At 47.7% G+C, this 20,997-nt stretch overlaps 1 protein-coding gene across 1 annotated transcript in view; it reads left to right on the forward strand.

The window, feature by feature from the left end:
• Positions 1-20,997, forward strand: part of LOC115459612 (T-box transcription factor TBX18-like) — a gene marked incomplete at its 5' end in the record, with an annotated part of 43,211 nt that overhangs the window by 11,951 nt on the left and 10,263 nt on the right. Inside the window, 2 exons of the mRNA XM_030189421.1 lie at positions 7,435-7,602; positions 14,924-14,988. Coding sequence (XP_030045281.1) covers positions 7,435-7,602; positions 14,924-14,988 — 233 coding nt within the window. The remainder of the gene's footprint in view (positions 1-7,434; positions 7,603-14,923; positions 14,989-20,997) is intronic.

The raw sequence follows: 20,997 nt of genomic DNA on the forward strand, positions 1-20,997 counted from the left end.
GTGGAGTTGAATGGGTAGATGTGAAGCTTCTGTTCATGCTTTCCAAAATACTAGGACTAGGGGGGCATGCGATGAAGCTACAATGTAGTAAATTTTAGAACGAATCGGAGAAAATGTTTCTTCACTCAACGTGTAATTAAACTCTGGAATTCGTTGCCAGAGAATGTGGTAAAGGCGGTTAGCTTAGCGGAGTTGAAAAAAAGGGTTTGGACGGCTTCCTAAAGGAAAAGTCCATAGACCATTATTAAAGGGACTTGGGGAAAATCCACTATTTCTGGGATAAGCAGTCTAAAATGTTGTGTACATTTTGGGGATCTTGCTGGGTATTTGTGACCTGGATTGGCCACTGTTGGAAACAGGATGCTGGGCTCGATGGACCTTTGGTCTTTCCCAGGATGGCATAGTTATGGGATGTACCGCCAGGCTGCTGTGGTAGCCCAGCGGTACTTCCTGTATAGCGAGCGGGTAAGCCCGCATTGGGCTTACCACCGCATAGTAAAAGGAGCCCTAAGGAAGGGATAGGGAGGGTAGATGGCATTGATGGGCAGACTGAATAGGCCATATGGAGGGGAATAATCGAATGTTGCCAGTGAAATAGGTCACTGGCGATCTATTTTGGCAGCGGCGCAACAGCTGGCCGGAACCGTATTTTCAAAAAAGATGGCCGGCCATCTTTTTTTTCGATAATACGGTGTGGCCCGGCGAAATGCCTTGGATTTCGCCGGGTTTGAGATCGCCAGTTTTGTTTTTCCGCGATAATGGAAAAAACTGCCGGCAATCTCAAACCCGGCGAAATCCAAGGCATTTGGCCGTGGGAGGAGCCAGCATTTGTAGTGCAATGGTCCCCCTCACATGCCAGGACACCAACCGGGCACCCTAGGGGGCACTTCAAACATCTTTTATAAACAACCAAATTAGCTTCCAGGTGCATAGCACCCTTCCCTTGTGTGCTGAGTCCCCCAAATCCCCCCCAAAACCCACTGCCCACAAGTGTGCACCATTACCCTAGCCCTAAGGGCTGAAGGGGGGCACCTACATGTGGTTACAGTGGGTTTTGGGGGGTTTGGGAGGGCTCAACATTACCCACCACAAGTGGAACAGATAGGGGGGGGGATGGGCCTGGCTCTGCCTTTCTGCAGTCCACTGCAACCAACAACAACTGTTCCAGGGACCTGCATACTGCTGTCTGGGTGCTGGGTATGACATTTGAGGCTGGCATACAGGCTGGCAAAAAAGGTTTGTATTTTAATAATTTTAGTGTGGGAGGGGGTTGGCGACCACTGGGGGAGTAAGGGGAGGTCATCCCCCATTCCCTCTGGTGGTCATCTGGTCAGTTGGGGCATCTTTTTGAGGCTTGGTCGTGAAAATAAAAGGACCAAGTAAACCCGGCAAAATACTGCTTATCGCCGGGTTTTATTTTTCCATTATCCGCGAAAGCCGGCCATCTGGTAGCCACGTCCAAGCCTGCCCATGTCCCGCCTTCGCTTCGCCGCCAACACGCCCCTTTGAACTTTCGCCAGCGAGGTGAAGGGAAAGCGGCGAAGCTATCACAAATGTAGCTTTTGATTAAACACTTTTCGCCGCTTTTGCGAAATCGCCGGCCATATCCCGATTTGTGTCGGGAAATAGCCGGCGATTACTTTCGATTATAAGCTGGATGGTCTTCATCTGCCTACATTTTCTGTGTTTCTAAGTTATCAACATGGGCCAGCATTAAGACATTATTTTACCACAACTCATGGTAGTTTACCACAAAGTCTCATTGCATAAAATATAGCATGACTTGGTCAAAAAACCCATTGTGATAGTCGCCCATGTTGATAGTTGCATCACTTATTTTTTATATAGATTAAAGGTTTCTTATTTCAACACTTTTTCTTTTCCCCCATCCTTCACACACACTAGAGAGGTATAAAGAATATTTGGGGCAATATGGAACGCTCTGCCCAAATAGTAAAAACAAGTACGACCACCTCAATTCCGGAAAGAACTAAAAACAAACCGTTCGGGAAGGCATATCCCACCGATCCAACATAAAAAGACTGAGTACCTGCAACACAACAAATCCAAAGAACGTATATGGACACACCTCCCTAAGCTCCCCATTATATAACCATACATGAACCCTATTCTAACGCAATAACACCTTGTATTTGTTCATACTGGAACTGGCGAACGCCATTACGGTACTCTGTAGCCACATTGAGCCTGCAATAGGTGGGAAAATGGCCAGCCCATTTTGAGCTGCGAGTCAGACCGTCAAGCACGCATCATCATTCGCAATTGAGCAGTGATTGTTAATTGGGTGTCTTTCCCCTGAAGAAGCCCCAGCGGCGAAACAGGTCCGTCAGGCAGGGGAGCCCGTTCCTTACGCTGCTTCAAGCTAAGTTTTTTCTTTCCTTATTTTTACATTTTGATGTCTTGAGGTTTTGATTGACACAGTGGATGTAGCATTCTTTATAAAAATCTTTTTTTTTTTTTAAAGTATAGCCGTCCATTCTAAGGGAGGAGGTTGGGTTGACCGATGATTGAAGTATGGTGATGCTTTACGAGCAGTTTTCAGCAATTTGGCTGACTATCACCTGTCTAAGGTCCTTTTCCACCCCCTTCCAATCATTTGGGATATCGTACACACCGGATTTGCTTATCGGTTATTGTTGGATACAAATGTAACAATAAAATAAATAAGTAAATATTTAAAAGAAGCTAGCCCCTGGGTTGTATATATGGTTCCCAGATTTGCGTGCCCATATTTGTGCGTGTTCCCAAAACGTGAAGCATGCTAATCTGGAGCTACTGCTGGCCAGCTCAGGTGCTGGCAGTAGTTTCAGTCCCAACGCAACATTTCCTGTGCTAGGAAAAACCGACCTGTAATTTTTAGCACGGTGCTAACTTGGCAGTAATCGTGCAATGCCACCGCTGCCCGGTTACCACCAGGTTAGCACGGGAGCCCTTACCATCATCTCAATGGGTGGCGGTAAGTGTTCCCTCCCCTCGTGGTCACATGGTAAGAGCAATCTACCGCGTGGCCATGTCTTTTTTTTTCGGCCTTTTACCCACTACAGTAAAAAGGGCCTCAAGGCGCAGCGAAAATGGCCCCTGTCGCTAGTGCAGGGTCCTTTTACCGCATCTTGGTAAAAGGACCCTAATTGAGTAACAAGCCCTTAACTATCAATAATTGGGTGCTCACAACCAATGATTGAGGTTAATTGGCACTATTATAATTTGTACACCCAGATAGCTGTCCGCTATTCTATAAGGAATGGTGCTTATCGCTATTCTATAAGGAATGGTGCTTATCTCTACTAGTGTCACGATGGTGACTGTTTCCTTGTCTGTGCTCAACTACGCCCTCTGGTGGCCAGAACCAGTGGCTGCTATGGACTGTCCACACGTTCCAGACTTCAGCCCAGTTCGGTCCGGATCTTCCGGGCTGCCAGATTTGCTTTTCTTGTTTGTGCCTGTACAGCACCCATAGCAGCCTTGTGATTTCTGCAGTGAACTTCAGCTGCTGATGGGCTTTATTAGCCACCTGGAAACTTCTGTGTTTACCTTTGCATTGTCTAAGGTCACTGGTATGTTGGTGTGCTCTGTGCACTTCTGCCTAGCCTGGTTTCTTGTCTGAGTTTCTTGTCCGGTTCTAGTTAGTCTGTGTGTAGTTTAGCTTAGGTTTGTTTATTCCCTAGTCTTGTTTCTGGTCTGTATTCCTTGTCTAGTTCCTGTTTGTCAGTGTGTCTTGTGGCAGCTTTCAGTCTGACCTTGTCTATCAGTGTTTTTCAGTGGCTGCTTGGCAGCTTTCAGTTCCTGTCCTTTAGCTTGTCCATTTCCTGCCTTGTGTAGTATTGTCTGTCTGTGAGTCCTAGCCCAGTTTCTGCCTTGCTGCCCATGTATATTCCTTTCCCCTCGGACCCTCAGTCCCTGTTCAGCCTAGTTGGTATCCAGCTCCTGCCCAGTCCGGTAAGTCCTGCCGGCCGCCGGCACCCAGGGGCGGTCAAGTGCAGGTGAAGTCTAGCTGTTTCTGTCAGAGTTCTGCCTTGACTCTGGGGTGGGGTGGTTTTGCCTGCCACTGCCGCTCCTCGGCAGTGGTCCAAGGGCTCACGAACCTAGTTTCTGCCTTGAAGCCTAACAACTAGCGTGTAACTGAAAAGGGCCGTGGCCACGGGTGTGTCGGGACATTCCGAATGTTGCACAGTTATAGAATACTGCCTCAGCACACCTATCTTGGATGCTATCATTTATACCAGGTGTCAGTATGCATAAGTCTGTACAAAACTCTCTCATGTAATGGCAAAAAAATAGTAATTTCAACAATAGACTAAAGATTCTGTGGAGTGCATCTGTTTTAAAGGGAATTAAGGGGGAAAGCCTCTGAACTTAACCCAACCTCCAACCCAAGTAGTCAGAGAAATGGCAGATTTTGATGCAGTGAGATACGCAGCCTCCCCATATGAGCTTTCAACAAGCAATGTCTAGACCTTGCGGTTTTGTCTTTTCTTTGTTTTTATATTCTCCTTGGTTGATTATAGAATGCATAACTGTGATGGAATCCATTTCTTGTCTCTTGAAAACAAGCATTTCTTGATTTATCTCAGTATCTATACTGCATCCTGTAACAATGTTCGGTAAAATATTAAGACTTCCTCTAAAATAAGCAAGCTTACAGAGCGAGTTTGTTGCTCTGCTAGGCCAAGGAAAATAAAATGTCGGAGGATACATTATCTTTTCATAGATGTCGTTTGTAGCTTTCAGGGCCTCATAAATTGAGCTATTCCAGCCTTCGGGATGTTCCTTCCTGAAAGTCTACTAGGCGATCACAGACAGAATATTTCTTTTTTCCCATGTTGTTCCAGGGTTTGTCATTTGTTTTAGCATTTTTTGTTTGGGGTTTTAAGTCTCATCAATGGTGTGCACAATTCTCAGCAGGGTTCCTGTTCTTCACAGGAACACACTATCTCTATATAATAAAGGCACCTCCAACGTTCCATGAGCCCCAAGCCGGAAACTTGAGGCGCCAGAGATATCCGGTTTGGCCAGGAGTGTCTGGCCCGCCCTCGCGTCATAACGCCATGACGTCGAGGGCGGCGCAATGACACTCGGCCAAACGCCATCTCCCCTGACCCTCGGCGGCTATTTCCCCCCTCCGGAGGACTAACATCGCCGCCGCACAACCGTCGGAGGGAGGGAGGCGGGGACGCAGTGGCATCGGCGACGCGCGATCTCCCCTTGGCCCCCCCCACGGCCAATTTCCAAATCCGCAGGACTCCCATCGCCCTGCCAAACTCGGAGACATGGAGGGAGCGACGCAGGCAGGCAGCCTGAACGTCGGACAGACGCAGGGAGCCAGCATGCCCTGCCTGCCTGAACATGCCCACGAAGGGAGCCAGCTTCAACGTCACAGTCAGAGGGAGGGCCACGACCCTGAAAGGCGCAGGAAGGGGGGGCACTCGAACCTGAAGCTGCGAGGGGGGAAGGGGGAGGGCAGGAAGGGGGGGGAGGGAAGACAGGGGGGAGGGGGAAAACGCCGGGCGACGGAGGGACCACCATCCGAAAGGCCAAGGGAGGGGGGGGGGGGTCAACACCCTGAAGCTGGATTCCCTCTCACACACACACTCTCATTCTCGCACACACACTCCACACACACACTCTCACTCTGTCACACACACACTCGCACATCACTTCTGTCTCTCTCTCTCACACACTCACTCTCAACATACACACTTTGATGAAACTTTGCTAGCGCCCGTTTCATTGCTCTCAGAAACGGGCCTTTTTTAACTAGTTTTTCAATAACGCACTCTTCGAGAATAGTAGAATGCTTTGAGGAAGTAGTGTTGCACTGATGATGGCACAAGAAAAAAAAAAATATAAACTTTTTTTTCAATGTTTAGGATGGCCCAATCAAACGTCTTCAAAATCTAGATAGAAGCATATAAAATTGAATATAATAGGGTATCATCATCTCTTGGATATGGATGTATGCAATTCTACAAACTCCCAGGCTGTAATTCTGAGTTACAAAGTAAAATGCCTCATCCAGTAAACTGTTCACATGACAGGAAGGTCAATTCAAAAAAGATAGGAAAGAAGAGAAAGCTCCATTTCCAAGGGGAATACAAATTCAAAAAGGACTCTCGGGTAAAAAGAATCCATTTTAGATGGAGTGGTTTTAGGGGTTAGTGTACTAGACCAGGAGTCATCAAGCTGAGGTCTTCTGCTTCTACTACTGACCTTTACTGTGACCTTGGGACATGTCACTTAGGCCCTGTTTTTTTGAGGCTTCCTTTCTCTGTTGTGCATCTTTGAGGGGGAAACTAGAAAATGGGGCCTTTTTTTCTTTAGCTCCCTCCAGTGTTCTTTTAGGGGTCCTTTTACTAAGGAGCGCTGAAAAATGGCCTACGCTGTTGAAGGCGTTTTGTATTGGACATGCACAGGTCCATTTTTTCATGTGCCTGCAAAAAAAGGCACCTCATTTTGGCTGAAAATGGACGTGTGGCAAATAAAAAGTTGGCGTGCGTCCATTTTTGGGCCTGAGACCTTTGACTTAGCAGTAAGGTCTCATGCCTTAACCAGGGCGGTAATCGTCAGCATGCGTACACTGCTGATTAACCACCCAGTTAGCACCACATGGTAGAAAATAAAAAATGGAATTACTGCCCAGGGCTCACGGTAGCCAGGTGGTAGTTTCAAATTGACACGTGTTGGATGCGTGTAGGTGCCTACGCACCTTAGTAAAAGGGCCCCTTAGATTGCCAGAAGCTGAGTCACAGAGCTGTATTACTATTGAATAAACTTTATTGCTCATTAATAGAAATTGACAGCAATTGGTACCCAGTAGCAGGGCTGCCGACAGACTGGGGCAGGCCCGGGACAAGGCCGTCGCCGGGCCCCCCTCCACCCCCAGGCCCTCTGCACTGACCTTAAGTGCCTCACCTTCGAAAGCACAGCAACAAGCAGCAGCAGACCACTCCTTCCTTCCCTGTCCCGCCCTCGCGGGAAGTTACATCAGGCGAGGGCGGGACACGGAAGGAAGGAGTGGTTTGCCGCTGCTTGTTGCTGCGCTGTCGAAGGTGAGGCACTTAAGTTCAATGTCAGGGAGCGACGGAGGGCGGGCGGGCAGGACTGCGGCGGCGGTGCCGGGCCCCCCCCTCTGGAGGCCCAGGCCTGGGGAATTTTGTCCCCCCCCCCCCCCCCTTTCGGCGGCCCGTCCAGTAGTGATACCTGGCTGCAAGATTTGCACAGTCCTCCTGCAAGGCCAATAATGCACCGGGTTCTCTGTCAGCCATTTCTGCCTATATACTTCCTTCCATTTCGATCATGGCATCACTTTACAGTGCAGTGACCGCTCTTATAAGACAACAGTGTATTAATATTCAACAAAATGAAAACATAGTCTAACAAAAGATATTTATACGGTATACTTTTTACCCTTTGCAGATTATCCTTCACTCTATGCACAAGTATCAACCACGTGTACACGTCATTCGTAAAGACTGCGGCGACGACCTGTCCTCCACCAAACCCATTCCCTCAGGAGAAGGAGTGAAAGCGTTCTCCTTTCCAGAAACGATTTTCACTACTGTTACAGCGTATCAGAATCAACAGGTACCTTTCTTGATCGTTTTGGGTATTTTGGTAGGGCAGAGGGTACATATGTTAAACTAAGGGCTGTGGTGTAGCGAGGGCAAGCTGCCACCCGGGGCGGTTCGCCACTGCGCACCCCCCCCCCCGGGTGCATCGATACCCCCCCTTGGGCGCATCGATACCCCCCCTCGGCGCAGCAACCCCCTCCCCTGGAGTGCAGTCTTACCTGCTGGGAGCTGCGTCGGTTCCGCTGGTTCCCTGCTTTCTCTGCCCTGGAACAGGAAGTACCTGCTCCGGGGCAGAGGGAGCAGGGAACCATAGGAGCCGACACCCCCCAGCGGCGTGCACCCGGGCAGACCACCCCCCCTTCCTAAGCCACTGAACTAAGGACAGGCTAAAATAGAGGAAAGGTTCCATTATTATCCAAATCGAGAACCTTTCCAAGTGTCGACTCATTGCTTCTTCTCGCTAACTTTTTAAATTAAAAAATAGCCAATCATTGGCCAGATTCAGTGGTCATTTCCTGGCAGCTGAAGTCCACTAAATCTGGCCACAGTTGCAAAGGATAAAATTTTAAGGGGCCCTTTTACTAGCGCGTATTCGCCTATGAGCGTCCAAAGTGCGTCAATTTGGAACTACCGCCTGGCTACCACATGCCCCGGGCGGTAATTCTATTTTTTTTTACATGCATCCGATACGGGTGGCAGAAAATATTTTTTTATTTTCTACTGTGTGGCGCTAACCAGGCGGTAATCGGCAGTGTATGTGTGTTGACGATTGCTGCCTGGTTAATTGCGTGAGACCTTACTGCTAAGTCAATGGCTGGCGGTAAGGTCTCAGGCCCAAATGGATGTGCGCTGATTTTTATTTTGCAGCACGTTCATTTTCGTGAAAAAAAGGCCTTTGTTGCAGCTGTGCAATACACGCGTCGACACCAGCTCAGGCCATTTTTCAGGGCACCTTAGTAAAAGGACCCCCTAAAAGTTACACATTCAGATTAATGCTAAGATAATTTATTGCAGTGATGATCCTAGGTCGGCTGCCAGCCGGGGCAGATCGCCGATGCGCACCCCCCCCCCCCCCCGGGTGCAGCAAGACACCCCCCCCTCCCCGGCGCAATGACACCCCCCCCCCCCCAGCTGGGAGCAGCCATGCGGCTCTCGGCTCCGCTGGCTCCCTCCTCCCTCTGCCCCGGAACAGGAAGTAACCTGTTCCAGGGCAGAGGGAGCAGGGAAACAGCGGAGCCGACAGGTGTGCAGCTGCTCTCTGCACCCCTCCAGCGGCGTGCACCCAGGGCGGATCACCCCTACCACCCCGCCCTTGCTATGCCGCTGTTTATTTGCAATGTCATTTTATTATGAAAGCAATGCCATTGATGAGAGACAGGATAGAATGGCTGCTTTTAACAGTTCTTTATATATACATTTGTCTTTGACTCAGAACATCTTAATTCTTAGCATGGATAATTATCAATGGTAAAATCAGGTACTGCAAACACTATCACCCAATTAGAAAATGGGATCATCGAGTGAGTTCATCAGCTCATTTTCAGCACTAGGCACCTAACCTAAGAGTCTACAAAGGTGCTGTTGGATGTGATAGGCATGATGTACGATATCCCACGCAATGGTGCTCCTAGCAGTAGTCTTGTACCCTTTTGGGATGGTGCTGGAAGGATAGGAGCAGGGTCGTAGCCAGACTTCGGCGGGAGGGGGCACATTTTAGCCCCCCCTTGCGCCGCTGACCCCCCCCACCATTGCCGACCCCCCGCCACTGCCGCCGCCACCATCAACAACTTTGACCCCCCCCCTGCCAACGACCCCCTTGACTCCCCCTCCCGCCGTCAACCCTCCTCCGCCGCCCTTTGCTGGCGGGGGACCCCCAATCCCCGCCAGCCGAAGTCCTCTTCTTCCGGCGCAAGGCTTCGTTCTGTTTCTGTGAGTCTGACGTTGTACCGGAAGAAGAGGACCTCGGCTGGCGGGGGTTGAGGACCTCCGCCAGCAAAGGTAGCCCACGGCAACAGCGGCAGCAGGGGAGGGTTGGTGGCAGGGGGGGTGTCGAGAGGATAGTCGGCAGGGGGTCCAGGGCCAAATTTACGGGAGCCCAGACCCCCGTGGCCCCACATAGCTACGCCACTGAGTAGGAGTGACTGGGGTTCACTCCTGCTCAGTGCCCCCTAGACCATCATGGAATTAAGGTACAGCCATGAGGGGGAGGGGAATCCTTTGGGAGGTAGGGGAAGTAAAAAGCTACTTTACATATTTAAATCATCATCTACATACAAGTGGTGATTTTAAAATGCTGGGTAACAGATAGTGGAGATGACCAAAATAGCAGAGTCGAGCCAAAAAGATTTCTTGAGTGGAAATGTGTTCTTCTTTGTATGTTATGTGAGTTGTTGCTAATAAAAGACCTTTTCGAAGACCTTGTTGGCCATCTTCACTATTTGTTGCTGTGCTTTGATGTGTGGAGACTGCTCTTCTTGTGTTCTTCGAAGAGCAACCAAAATGATAAAGGGGATGGAACTCTTCTCATATGAGGAAAGGCTAAAGAGGTTAGGGCCCTTCAGCTTGGTGGTGTAGAACGAGTAGAATTAACTCGATTTTTTACTCATTCCAAAAGGCCAAAGACTAAGGGACACTTGAGGAAGTTACATGGAAATACTTTTAAAACAAATAGGAGAAAATATTTTTTCACTCAACGAATAGTTAAGCTCTGGAACTCTTTGCCAGAGGAGGTGGTAACAGCGGTTAGCATATTTGGGATTGAAAAAGATTTGGACAAATTCTTGGAGGAAAAGTCCATAGTCTGCTATTGAGACAGACATGGGAAGCAACTGCTTGTCCTGGGATTTGTAGTATGGAGTGTTGCCACGATTTGGGTTTCTGCCAGGCACTTGTGACCTTGCTTGGCCACTGTTTGGTAAACAGGATACTGGGCTAGATGGACCATTGGTCTGACCTAGTATGGCTACTCTTATGTTCTTATGATTTTTAAATTCTACCACATATATCTGCTTGGGTGTGGTTTGGGTGATCCATTAAAATATTCATGGCAATGCATGCATATATTTCGGAAAATAATTTCTGTCAGCACTTACTCCTGACTGGAGTAACTGTGGACTAACTTCTCTGTACAGCCTTGATGTGGGAGAAGATCTGGAAGGGGAATTAGGGTCAAATTCTATAAATGACGCCTTAAAAATCGGCACCGAAAAACCGTATGCTTAGCACAATTCTATAAACTACACCTAAAGTTAGGCGTAGTTTATAGAATATACTTAGCGGCCATCCTTGCGACTAAAATTTAGGTGCACCCATTTAGGCCACCTAAAACCGGACCTAAATAGCTGCACCTAACTTAGGCGCAGATCAGGTTTATTCTCTAATAGCGCATATAGTTGTTTGAAATGCCTGTGACCCACCCTTTCCACTCTCATGGTCTACTACTTGCTATTACTACTTATCACTTCTATAGCGCTACAAGGCATACGTAGCGCTGTACACCATACATGAAAAGACAGTCCTTGCTCAAAGAGCTCACAATCTTAAAAAGACAGGTAAACAGAACAACTAAGAATAAAAGAGAATTAAAGGGAATTAAAGAGGTGGGGTACAGGGCAAGTGAGTAGAGGTTAGGAGTCAAAAGCAGTGTCAAAGAGGTGGGCTTTTAGCTTGGATTTGAAAACGGCCAAAGACGGGGCTAGACGTACAAGCTCGGAAAGTTTATTCCAAGCGTGAGGTACAGCGAGATAAAAAAAACAGAGTCTGGAATTAGCAGTAGAGGAGAAGGGGACAGACAAGAGAGATTTATCTACAGTGCGGAGTATCCAAGGGGGGGCGTAGGGAGAGACAAGAGTGGAGAGGTACTGGGGAGCAGCAGAGTGAATGCACTTATAGGTCAATAGGAGAAGTTTGAATTGAATGCGGAAATGGATAGGGAGCCAGTGAAGTGACTTGAGGAGAGGGCTAATGTGAGCATAGCGACTTTGGCGGAAAATGAGTCGCGCAGCAGAGTCACGCCCTTTTCAGCTGAGCACATTAGAATTTATGTGCACCATGTTATAGAATATGCCTAGAAAGTTTTGTGCGTAAATTCTAATTAAAGCCAATTAGTGCTGCTAATTGGTCATTAAATACAAATTATTGGTGCTGATCGTTAATCAGTTAAGTTGTGCGTGCAATTCTCTCAAAACCTAAGGAGGCACTTTCCTGGCTATTTAAATGCACTTCTGACCGACATCATTGTTCTAGTCTCACCGATAACTTGACAACACAGTTTTCCACATGCAAATTTCAACAATTTCACACTAATACGTAAAAACAAATGATGCTTAAATTCACGCTAATGCACACGCTGGTGATGCACACAGCAGGCATGATGCGTGTTGAACTGAGTTGCGACACGGTAAATTCAGTAAATGGCACCTAAAAATCAGCGCTGAAAAAAGTAGCACTTAGCGCTGTTCTTTAAATAGTGCTCAAAGATAGGCCGGAAACCATGACTACGTTTAGGTGCGACCTCGGAGTAAATCCCCACATCTAAGATCCTCCTTATTGTATATAACAATATGGATAAATTATGGGATGCCCAAGGTCTGCCCATGTCCTTTCCATTGTTGTGCCCCCTTTTTGGAGCCATGTGTAATATTTACTTGTGGATCTAGGCGCACATGTGGAATTTTAAATTAATGCTAATTAGCACTGATTGCTCCCAATTATCTGTACTAATTGGCTCATTATTCAATTAAATTGGGCATATTCATATAGAAGCCAATATACAGTCATCTATGCGTGGGTAAGTGAACCAGACACCTCTGTCTAATCCATTCCATCAGGATATTTGGCTGGGAATGTTTGGGATGAATATCCAGTCTAAAGTTAGCTGAACTGACCAGCTAAGGATTAACCATGCTATGCCAATACCCCAGGGTTACCCCTTCTTGTCTAGTTAAGTTTTGTGCAGACTAAAGTTTGTCTGACCAATACTGAGCTAGTCAGAAGCTGAGAAAATGAAAACAGCAAGATGTGTCTGGCTAACTCCTGACAAATTTTTGAATATTGAGCCTGCTGTGGAAAACCTGAAAACAAGCCTGACTTGTCTGGATGTGGGCGAAGGAGTGGGTTAAGAAACACTGGTCTTGGGAAATAGCCTCTTGTACCCTCAGGTTGCAGAGAACAATAGTCTTGAAAAGTCTGCAGCAAGGAAATCAGAAGGCAGTGGTGTAGCTACAGGCGGGCCTGGGTGGGCTGAGGCCCACCCAACTTGGTCTCAGGCCTACTCAAAATACTGGCACTGTTGCTGTGGCTGGCTGGGATCCCTAAACCTTGCCAGCTGAAGATTTCCTCCTCCATGGGCAGCCAGCGCTCTTCCAAACAGCAGACAGCAGCACTTGCCTCGAGCTGACGCTGACATTGGCCCTGCTGCACATGCTCAGTGTTCGTGCGTGTACAAGCACTGAGCATGCATGGCTTACTGGCGGAACCATCAGCCTGAGGCAAGCGCCACAGCTGCTGTTTGGAAGAGCGCTGGCTGGCCAAAGAGGAGGGTTTGGGAATCCCCGCCAGCTCAGGTATGTAATATTTTAGAAAACGGGTGGAGAGTGGAGCCAGGAAGGGGAGATGACAACGAATTCCATGCCCACCCACCTCAGCCTCAGGCCCACCCAAAATTGGCCATCTGGCTCCACCCCTTTCAGAAGGTGGTTCCCACTTGGAGGATAGGAATTGGTGGGAGTGGCTGTCACCAGCATTCCCTATTGCCATCATTTTCAGTACAGAAGTGAAGGAGATAAGTTTCCATATGTTTTCAGAAGGACAATCTGCATCACTTCAGATGGTCAGTCGTGGCCAGCTGCATCACTGGAGGGATATTCCTTCTTCCATCATCATCTGAGTTGCTGCTTCACCCACCAGCAGGCCTGGTTTATAGTTTGTATTGTTTCTTTTCAAGTATACAATTTAATTTTTCTTTTGAATTTGTTGTTAAATGGTATCTGTGTTTGAGGTTTTCATCAACCAAAGAACCTGAATAGAAGTATTCCGTCGTTATTAACTAAGCAGTCTGGGATAATTTTTTCCCATCAAAAATGACACAGTAACATAGTAAAAAAGTAGATGACGGCAGATAAAGACCTGTACGGTCCATTCCAGTCTGCCCAACACGATAAACTCATATGTGCTACTTTATATGTGTATACCTGACCTTGATTTATCCTTGCCATTTTCGGGGCATAGACCGTAGAAGTCTTCCCAGTACTTGCCCCGCCTCCCAACCACCGGTGCTGCCAGCTGATTTTACTTATTTGTAAAATACTTGTAATTATAATTATGTAATCAAATAGGATTGTTAATTCTGGGAAATTGTTCCTGCTGCCTTGCCATGTGATCTGCATAGATCTAGCAATGGTAATTACAGAATACAAGAATCGTGTAATATAACATAATATTAGTGCATTAAGCTCAATCACCATTGGTTATTTTCTTTTTAAACACACAGAACTGTAAAGTCAACATGTGGTTATAAAACATAAGGAAAGTGATACTTTTATATTGCATTTCAACATTTTTTCACAATGACTTCAAATCTTACCGGATCAGTGAGGAAGTCCATGTTTATATCCTACTAATCATCTTACTTTAAGAATTAAGGGGTCCTTTTAGCAAAGGTGCGCTGAAAAAACGGCACGCAGTAGTGTAGGCGCGTGTTTTGGGCGCGCGCTGATCCGTTTTTCAGCACGCCTGCAAACGGACGTGCGGCAGAATCAAAATTGGCACGCGTCCGTTTTGGGTCTGAGACCTTACCGCCAGCTGTTGACCTAGCGGTAAAGTCTCATGCAGTAACTGGGCGGTAATGGCCTACGCGAGTCAAGCGCCACTTGGCGCTCCATCTGATACGCGCGTCTGAAATAAAAAACTATTTTCAGACGGGTGTATCAGACGTGCGCCAGAAATGACATCATTGCAAGGGCCATGTGGTAGCTGGGTGGTAACTCCATTTTGGTGTGAGTTGGGCGTGCGTAGATGCTTACATGGCTTAGTGAAAGGGCCCCTAATATAACTTTGTGTCCACTTACTGTAAATTCTGTGGGTATACTGTAGATGGCATCAGTGGCATTGGAAGAATTGCATTTATTTCTAAAATTCATAGTCCACATTATCTAAAAATCTAAGTGGGTTACAACTTACAAACATAAACAATTAACATTAATAATCACAAAACAAAAAACATACATAAAATAAAATGAAATTAGAGGCATGATGAGCAAGTGTTTCTAGTGGATTCTAGTATTTGATCTGCATTTTTAAAAAGTTCTAATGCAACTCTGCATCTCCTCTTACAGATCACGCGACTAAAGATCGATAGGAATCCATTTGCCAAAGGATTTAGAGATTCTGGACGCAACAGGTATATTCTGAAATAATTTTTCCCAATGTGTTTCAATCAGCTTATTAATGGCTGATTAGTATGTATGGAAACAGTATGGCAAACAGAGTGCGTGCAAAGTGTGTATTCATGAGCATGTCTGTAATTTCTGTTGGTACTCTTGTAAATTTCAGCATTCATTGGGATCAAAGATCTTCAGTAAAGAAACTGCTGGCTTTGCTTCAGTGGTACTTAGTTTATAGTTATAATTTATAGTTCATTAAAGCTTCCTATATCACCTTATCGAGTAGATGAGTCAAAGCAGATGACATAAGTACATAAGTAATGCCATACTGGGAAAAGACCAAGGGTCCATCGAGCCCAGCATCTTGTCCACGACAGCGGCCAATCCAGGCCAAGGGCACCTGGCATGCTTCCCAAATGTACAAACATTCTATACATGTTATTCCTGGGATTTGGGATTTTTCCAAGTCCGTTTAGTAGCGGTTTATGGACTTGTCCTTTAGGAAACCGTCCAACCCCTTTTTAAACTCTGCTAAGCTAACCGCCTTCACCACATTTTCCGGCAATGAATTCCAGAGTTTAATTACACGGGTGAAGAAAAATTTCTCAGATTTGTTTTAAATTTACTACACTGTAGTTTAATCGCATGCCCCCTAGTCCTAGTATTTTTGGAAAGCGTGAACAGACGCTTCACATCCACCTGTTCCACTCCACTCATTATTTTATATACCTCTATCATGTCTCCCCTCAGCCGTCTCTTCTCCAAGCTGAATAGCCCTAGCCTCCTTAGTCTTTCTTCATAGAGAAGTTGTCCCATCCCTTCTATCATTTTAGTCGCCCTTCGCTGCACCTTTTCCAATTCTACTATATCTTTCTTGAGATGCGGCGACCAGAATTGAACACAATACTCAAGGTGCGGTCGCACCATGGAGCGATACAACGGCATTATAACATCCTCACACCTGTTTTCCATACCTTTCCTAATAATACCCAACATTCTATTCGCTTTCCTAGCCGCAGCAGCACACTGAGCAGGTTTCAGTGTATTATCGACGACGACACCCAGATCCCTTTCTTGGTCTGTAACTCCTAACGTGGAACCTTGCATGACGTAGCTATAATTCGGGTTCTTTTTTCCCACATGCATCACCTTGCACTTGCTCACATTAAACATCATCTGCCATTTAGCCGCCCAGTCTCCCAGTCTCGTAAGGTCCTCTTGTAATTTTCGAAAGAGAAGGATTCCCATCTTTCGACACAAATCGGAAGATGGGTGTCCTTCTCACAGGGTCGCCCAAATCGGCATAATTGAAAGCCGATTTTGGGCGTCCCCAACTGCTTTCCGTCGCAGGGACGACCAAAGTTCACGGGAGGGGGGTGTCGAAGGCATAGCGAAGGCGGGACTTGGGCGTGCCTAACACATGGGCGTCCTCGACCCATAATGGAAAAAAGAAGGGCGTCCTTGACGAGCACTTGGACGACTTTACCTGGTCCTGTTTTTCATACGACCAAGCCACAAAAAAGGTGCCCGAACTGACCAAATGACCACCGGAGAGAATCGGGGATCACCTCCCCTTACTCCCCCAGTGGTCACTAACCCCCTCCCACCCTCAAAAAACATCTTTAAAAATATTTTGTGCCAGCCTCTATGCCATACTCAGGTCCATCACAGCAGTATGCAGGTCCCTGGAGCAGTTTTAGTGGGTGCAGTGCACTTCAGGCAGGTGGACCCAGGCCCATCCCCCCCCCCACCTGTTACACTTGTGGTGGTAAATGTGAGCCCTCCAAAACCCACCACAAACCCACTGTACCCTTCACCCGCCAGGGCTATGGTAGTGGTGTACAGTTGTGGATAGTGGGGTTTGGGGGGCTCAGCACACAAGGTAAGGGAGCTATGTACTTGGGAGCAATTTATGAAGTCCACTGCAGTGCCCCCTAGGGTGCCCGGTTGGTGTCCTGGCATGTCAGGGGGACCAGTGCACTATGAATGCTGGCTCCTTCCACGACCAAATGCCTTGGATTTGGTCGTTTTTGAGATGGGCGTCCTCGGTTTCCATTATCGCCGAAAACCGGGGACGACCATCTCTAAGGTCGACCATCGCTAAGGTCGACCTAAATGTTGAGATTTGGGCATCCCCGACCGTATTATGGAAACGAAAGATGGATGCCCATCTTGTTTCGATAATACGGGTTTTCCCGCCCCTTCGCCGGGACGTCCTTAGAGATGGGCGCCCTTAGAGATGGTCGTCCCCGTTCGATTATGCCCCTCCACATGTCAGTATATTACTGATGGTGCTAGTCTTACATTTTATAAAGGACATAGTTTTAAAGACTTTCATAGTACAACTGAATTTGTGAGCAGTATTACACAGTTCGTAATAAAATGCTATTTAAATATAATTTTTAAAATAATGTATATTTATTTACATGGGAGTTTTTGACCTGTGATTATAGCAGGGCTTATATGTGTAAAGACTCGCTTGCCCGTTGGCACTACAACCATTGTGCTGGCCATATGAGGTCATTTCTTCCAGAACTCATTTGATTTTCATTTTCATAAGATATGAATACCCACTGTTTTGATTTTCTGCGTGATATGAAATGGACACATAGATATCCATACAGAGGAGTAGCCTATTGGTTAGAGCAGTGAGCTGAAAACCACAGGGCCCATGTTGACTGTACACTGCTTCAATAGCTTTCAGGTGGTATATAAGAAATTAATAAAAAAATATATAATACCATGAACATCCATAGTACCTGAAGCTGTCACAGAACCCAGAATCCTACTACTACTACTTATCATTTCTATAGCGCTACAAGGCATAAGCAGCGCTGTACACCATACACAAAAAAGACAGTCCCTGCTCAAAGAGCTTACAATCTAGATAAGACAGGCAGACAGACAGAACAATTAAGGGTAAGGGAATAAAGAGGTGAGGATAAAAGGACAGGGCAAGTGAGGGTTAGGAGTCAAAAGCAGCGGTAAAGAGGTGGGCTTTAAGTTTGGACTTGAAAACGGCCAAAGAGTGGGCTAGACGTACAGGCTCGGGAAGTCTATTCCAGGCGTGAGGTGCACCAAGGTAAAAGGAACGGAGTCTGGAATTAGCAGTAGAGGAGAAGGGGACAGACGAGAGATTTGTCTACAGAACGGAGTACCCGAGGGGGGGGGGGCTTAGGGAGAGACAAGAGTGGAGAGATACTGGGGAGCGGTAGAGTGAATGCACTTATAGGTCAGTAAGAGAAGTTTGAATTGAATACGGAAACGGATAGGGAGCCAGTGAAGTGACTTGAGGAGGGGCTAATGTGAGTATAGTGACTAAGGCGGAAAATGAGTCGCGCAGCAGAGTTGTGGTCTGATTGAAGAGGAGACAGATGGCTAAGAGCAGTGGCGTACGAAGGGGCGGCAGTGGGGGCGGTCCGCCCCGGGTGCACACCGCTGGGGGGTGCCGCGGCGCGCGCCTGTGGGCTCCGACTTCGCTAACTTCGGTCGTTCGCTGCAGCTCCCTCTGCCCCGGAACAGGTTACTTCCTGTTCCGGGGCAGAGGGAGCTGCAGCGAACAAGGGAAGTTAGCGAAGTCAGAGCCCGCAGGCGCGCGCCGTGGCACCCCCCCCCCAGCGGCGTGCACCTGGGGGGTCATTTCGCCGGGGGGGGAGGTGCAATTTCACAGGGGGGGCACGCTGCACCCAGGGGGGGGCACATCGGCGATCCGCCCCGGGTGCAATCCAAGCTAGGAACGCCACTGGCTAAGAGGGAGGCCAGTTTCCTATTTATAACTATGCGCTCTGTCCATATTCTACTGTGATTCCAACTCATGCGTATCCCACCTTCAAAGTACACACCATTGCATTAAGACACTGGTGTTTTTGGTCTTTTGTGTGCATTCTAGGCACCTAAACGCTGGCACCTTTTTGTTATAGAATTACCCCCCCCCCCTCCCAATCACACCCCAAATGTTATGTATATGCATCACCTGTAGCAAGGAAGTGCTGTTTGTATATCCTTTCTGCAACTATGACCAGCAGGTATTCTTTTCTGGAAGTAATGTAAGAACATAAGAACAGCCATACTGGGTCACATCCTTGGTCCATTTAACCCCTATGTCCTGCTTCCAACAGTGGCCAAGCCAGGTCACAAGTCCCTGGCAGAAACCCAAATTCTAGCAACACAGCATACTACAAATCCCAGGACAAGCAGTTGCTTCCCATGTCTGTCTCAATAGCATGGACTTTTCCTCCAGGAATTTGTCCAAACCTTTTTTTAACCGCTCTTACTGCATCCTCCGGCAAAGAATTCCAGAGCTTAACTATTCGTTGAGTGAAAAAACATTTCCTCCTATCAGGACCACTGATGAATGGGCAGTGAAGGCTTTGGCATCCAGGCTCCATCACATATATTTTCCCTAGGCCAGCGGCGTAGCGAGGCCGGCTGACAACCGGGGCGGGTCGCCGCTGCGCACCCCCCCCCCCGGGTGCAGCACGGCACACCCCTCCTCGGTGCGCGCAACCCCCCCCCCGGAGTGCATCTTTACCGCTGGCGCTCCGCCCCGCCGAGTGCAAGTCGTCTCTGGGAGCTGCGTCGGCTCCGTTGGTTCCCTGCTTTCTCTGCCCCGGAACAGGAAGTAACCTGTTCCGGGGCAGAGAGAGCAGGTAACCAGTGGCGCCGACATCCCCCCAGTGCGTGCACCAGACCCCCCCAGACCGCCCCATCGCCCCCCCCTTCCTACGCCACTGCCCTAGGCATAGTCCCCTCAATATTCAAACCTGGCCGGTTAAATGCCCCATAACCAGCTATCCGGCAATATTCAGGGGGAGATAGCCGGCTATCTCCCACTGAATATTGCCGGTTAGAGGCTAGCGGATAGCCAGTTATATCGGCTGACATAACCAGCTATCCGCCAATTTTCAGTCCCACTTTAGTGGCTATATTTTATTTATTTATTAGGATTTATTTACCGCCTTTTTGAAGGAATTCATTCAAGGCGCGGTGTACAGTATGAATAGATCAAACATGAGTGATAGGCAATTACAGCAGTAAAAATATTCAACTAACATATTTGGCTGCATGAATAGGTTGGATATCTTTGGCCGGTTTTTGGCTAAGCCTGAATATGTTCAAGCCAGCTAAAAATAAAACGGATGGTCAACGCCGGTCACCAGAAACAGCCCGGCATCGATAGTTCTGACTGGGCTAACTCCCACAGTCTGAATATCAGCCTCAGTAGCTCTAAGAAGTCTCTCACATTTAATTAAACTGATTTTCTTACTATTTATCTATACCTAAAGTGGTCCTTTGTTGGTTAAGGTAACGGCAATAGAATGCAAACTTTGAGTATATTGTTTTAAGAGTAAGACACCATTTTGGAATGAAATGTCCCCGCTGTCCACTGATATCTGTAAAGGAAAGAATTGTCCTAAGTTAATCATCCACTGTCCAGTAACTCAGAACCAGATGTACTAAGCATTTTAATTTTTAGCCCTTTACTACACATCTGGCAGGTTTGTTTTTCCTAGGGTTACCAAATGTCTGGATTTACCCGGATATGTCCTCTTTTTGAGGCCATGTCCGGGCAACCGGGCGGGTTTTGCCAATCTGCCCGTTTGTCCAGAAATCCGGACAAACAGGCAGATTGCTAGCCTCCCCTCCCCTTACTTACTACTGCCCTGGTGGTCTAGTGCTCTACCGCCTCTTTCCTGCCCGGAGCGCTGCTCTGCATGCATCCTTCCTGTTCCTGATCTCGGCGCCAATTCAAAATGGCCACCGAGAGTTGAAGTGACCTCGCGAGACTTCAACTCTCGGCGGCCATTTTGAATCGAGATCAGGAACAGGAAGGATGCATGCAGGGCAGCGCTCCGGGCAGGAAAGAGGGGGCTCTTTCCTGCCCCGACGAGGTCATTAGACCACCAGGGCAGTAGTAAGGTAAGGTGAGGGGGGTGACGGGGAGGGGGAGTGACGGGGTGTGTGACAGGGGGAGGGGAAAATGTGACAGGGGGCGGAGCGAGGGCGTGAAAGGGGGCGGGGTGAGG

Source organism: Microcaecilia unicolor, unplaced genomic scaffold (genome assembly GCF_901765095.1).
Source record: "Microcaecilia unicolor unplaced genomic scaffold, aMicUni1.1, whole genome shotgun sequence".
In the NCBI taxonomy this organism is placed as follows: Eukaryota; Metazoa; Chordata; class Amphibia; order Gymnophiona; family Siphonopidae; genus Microcaecilia; species Microcaecilia unicolor.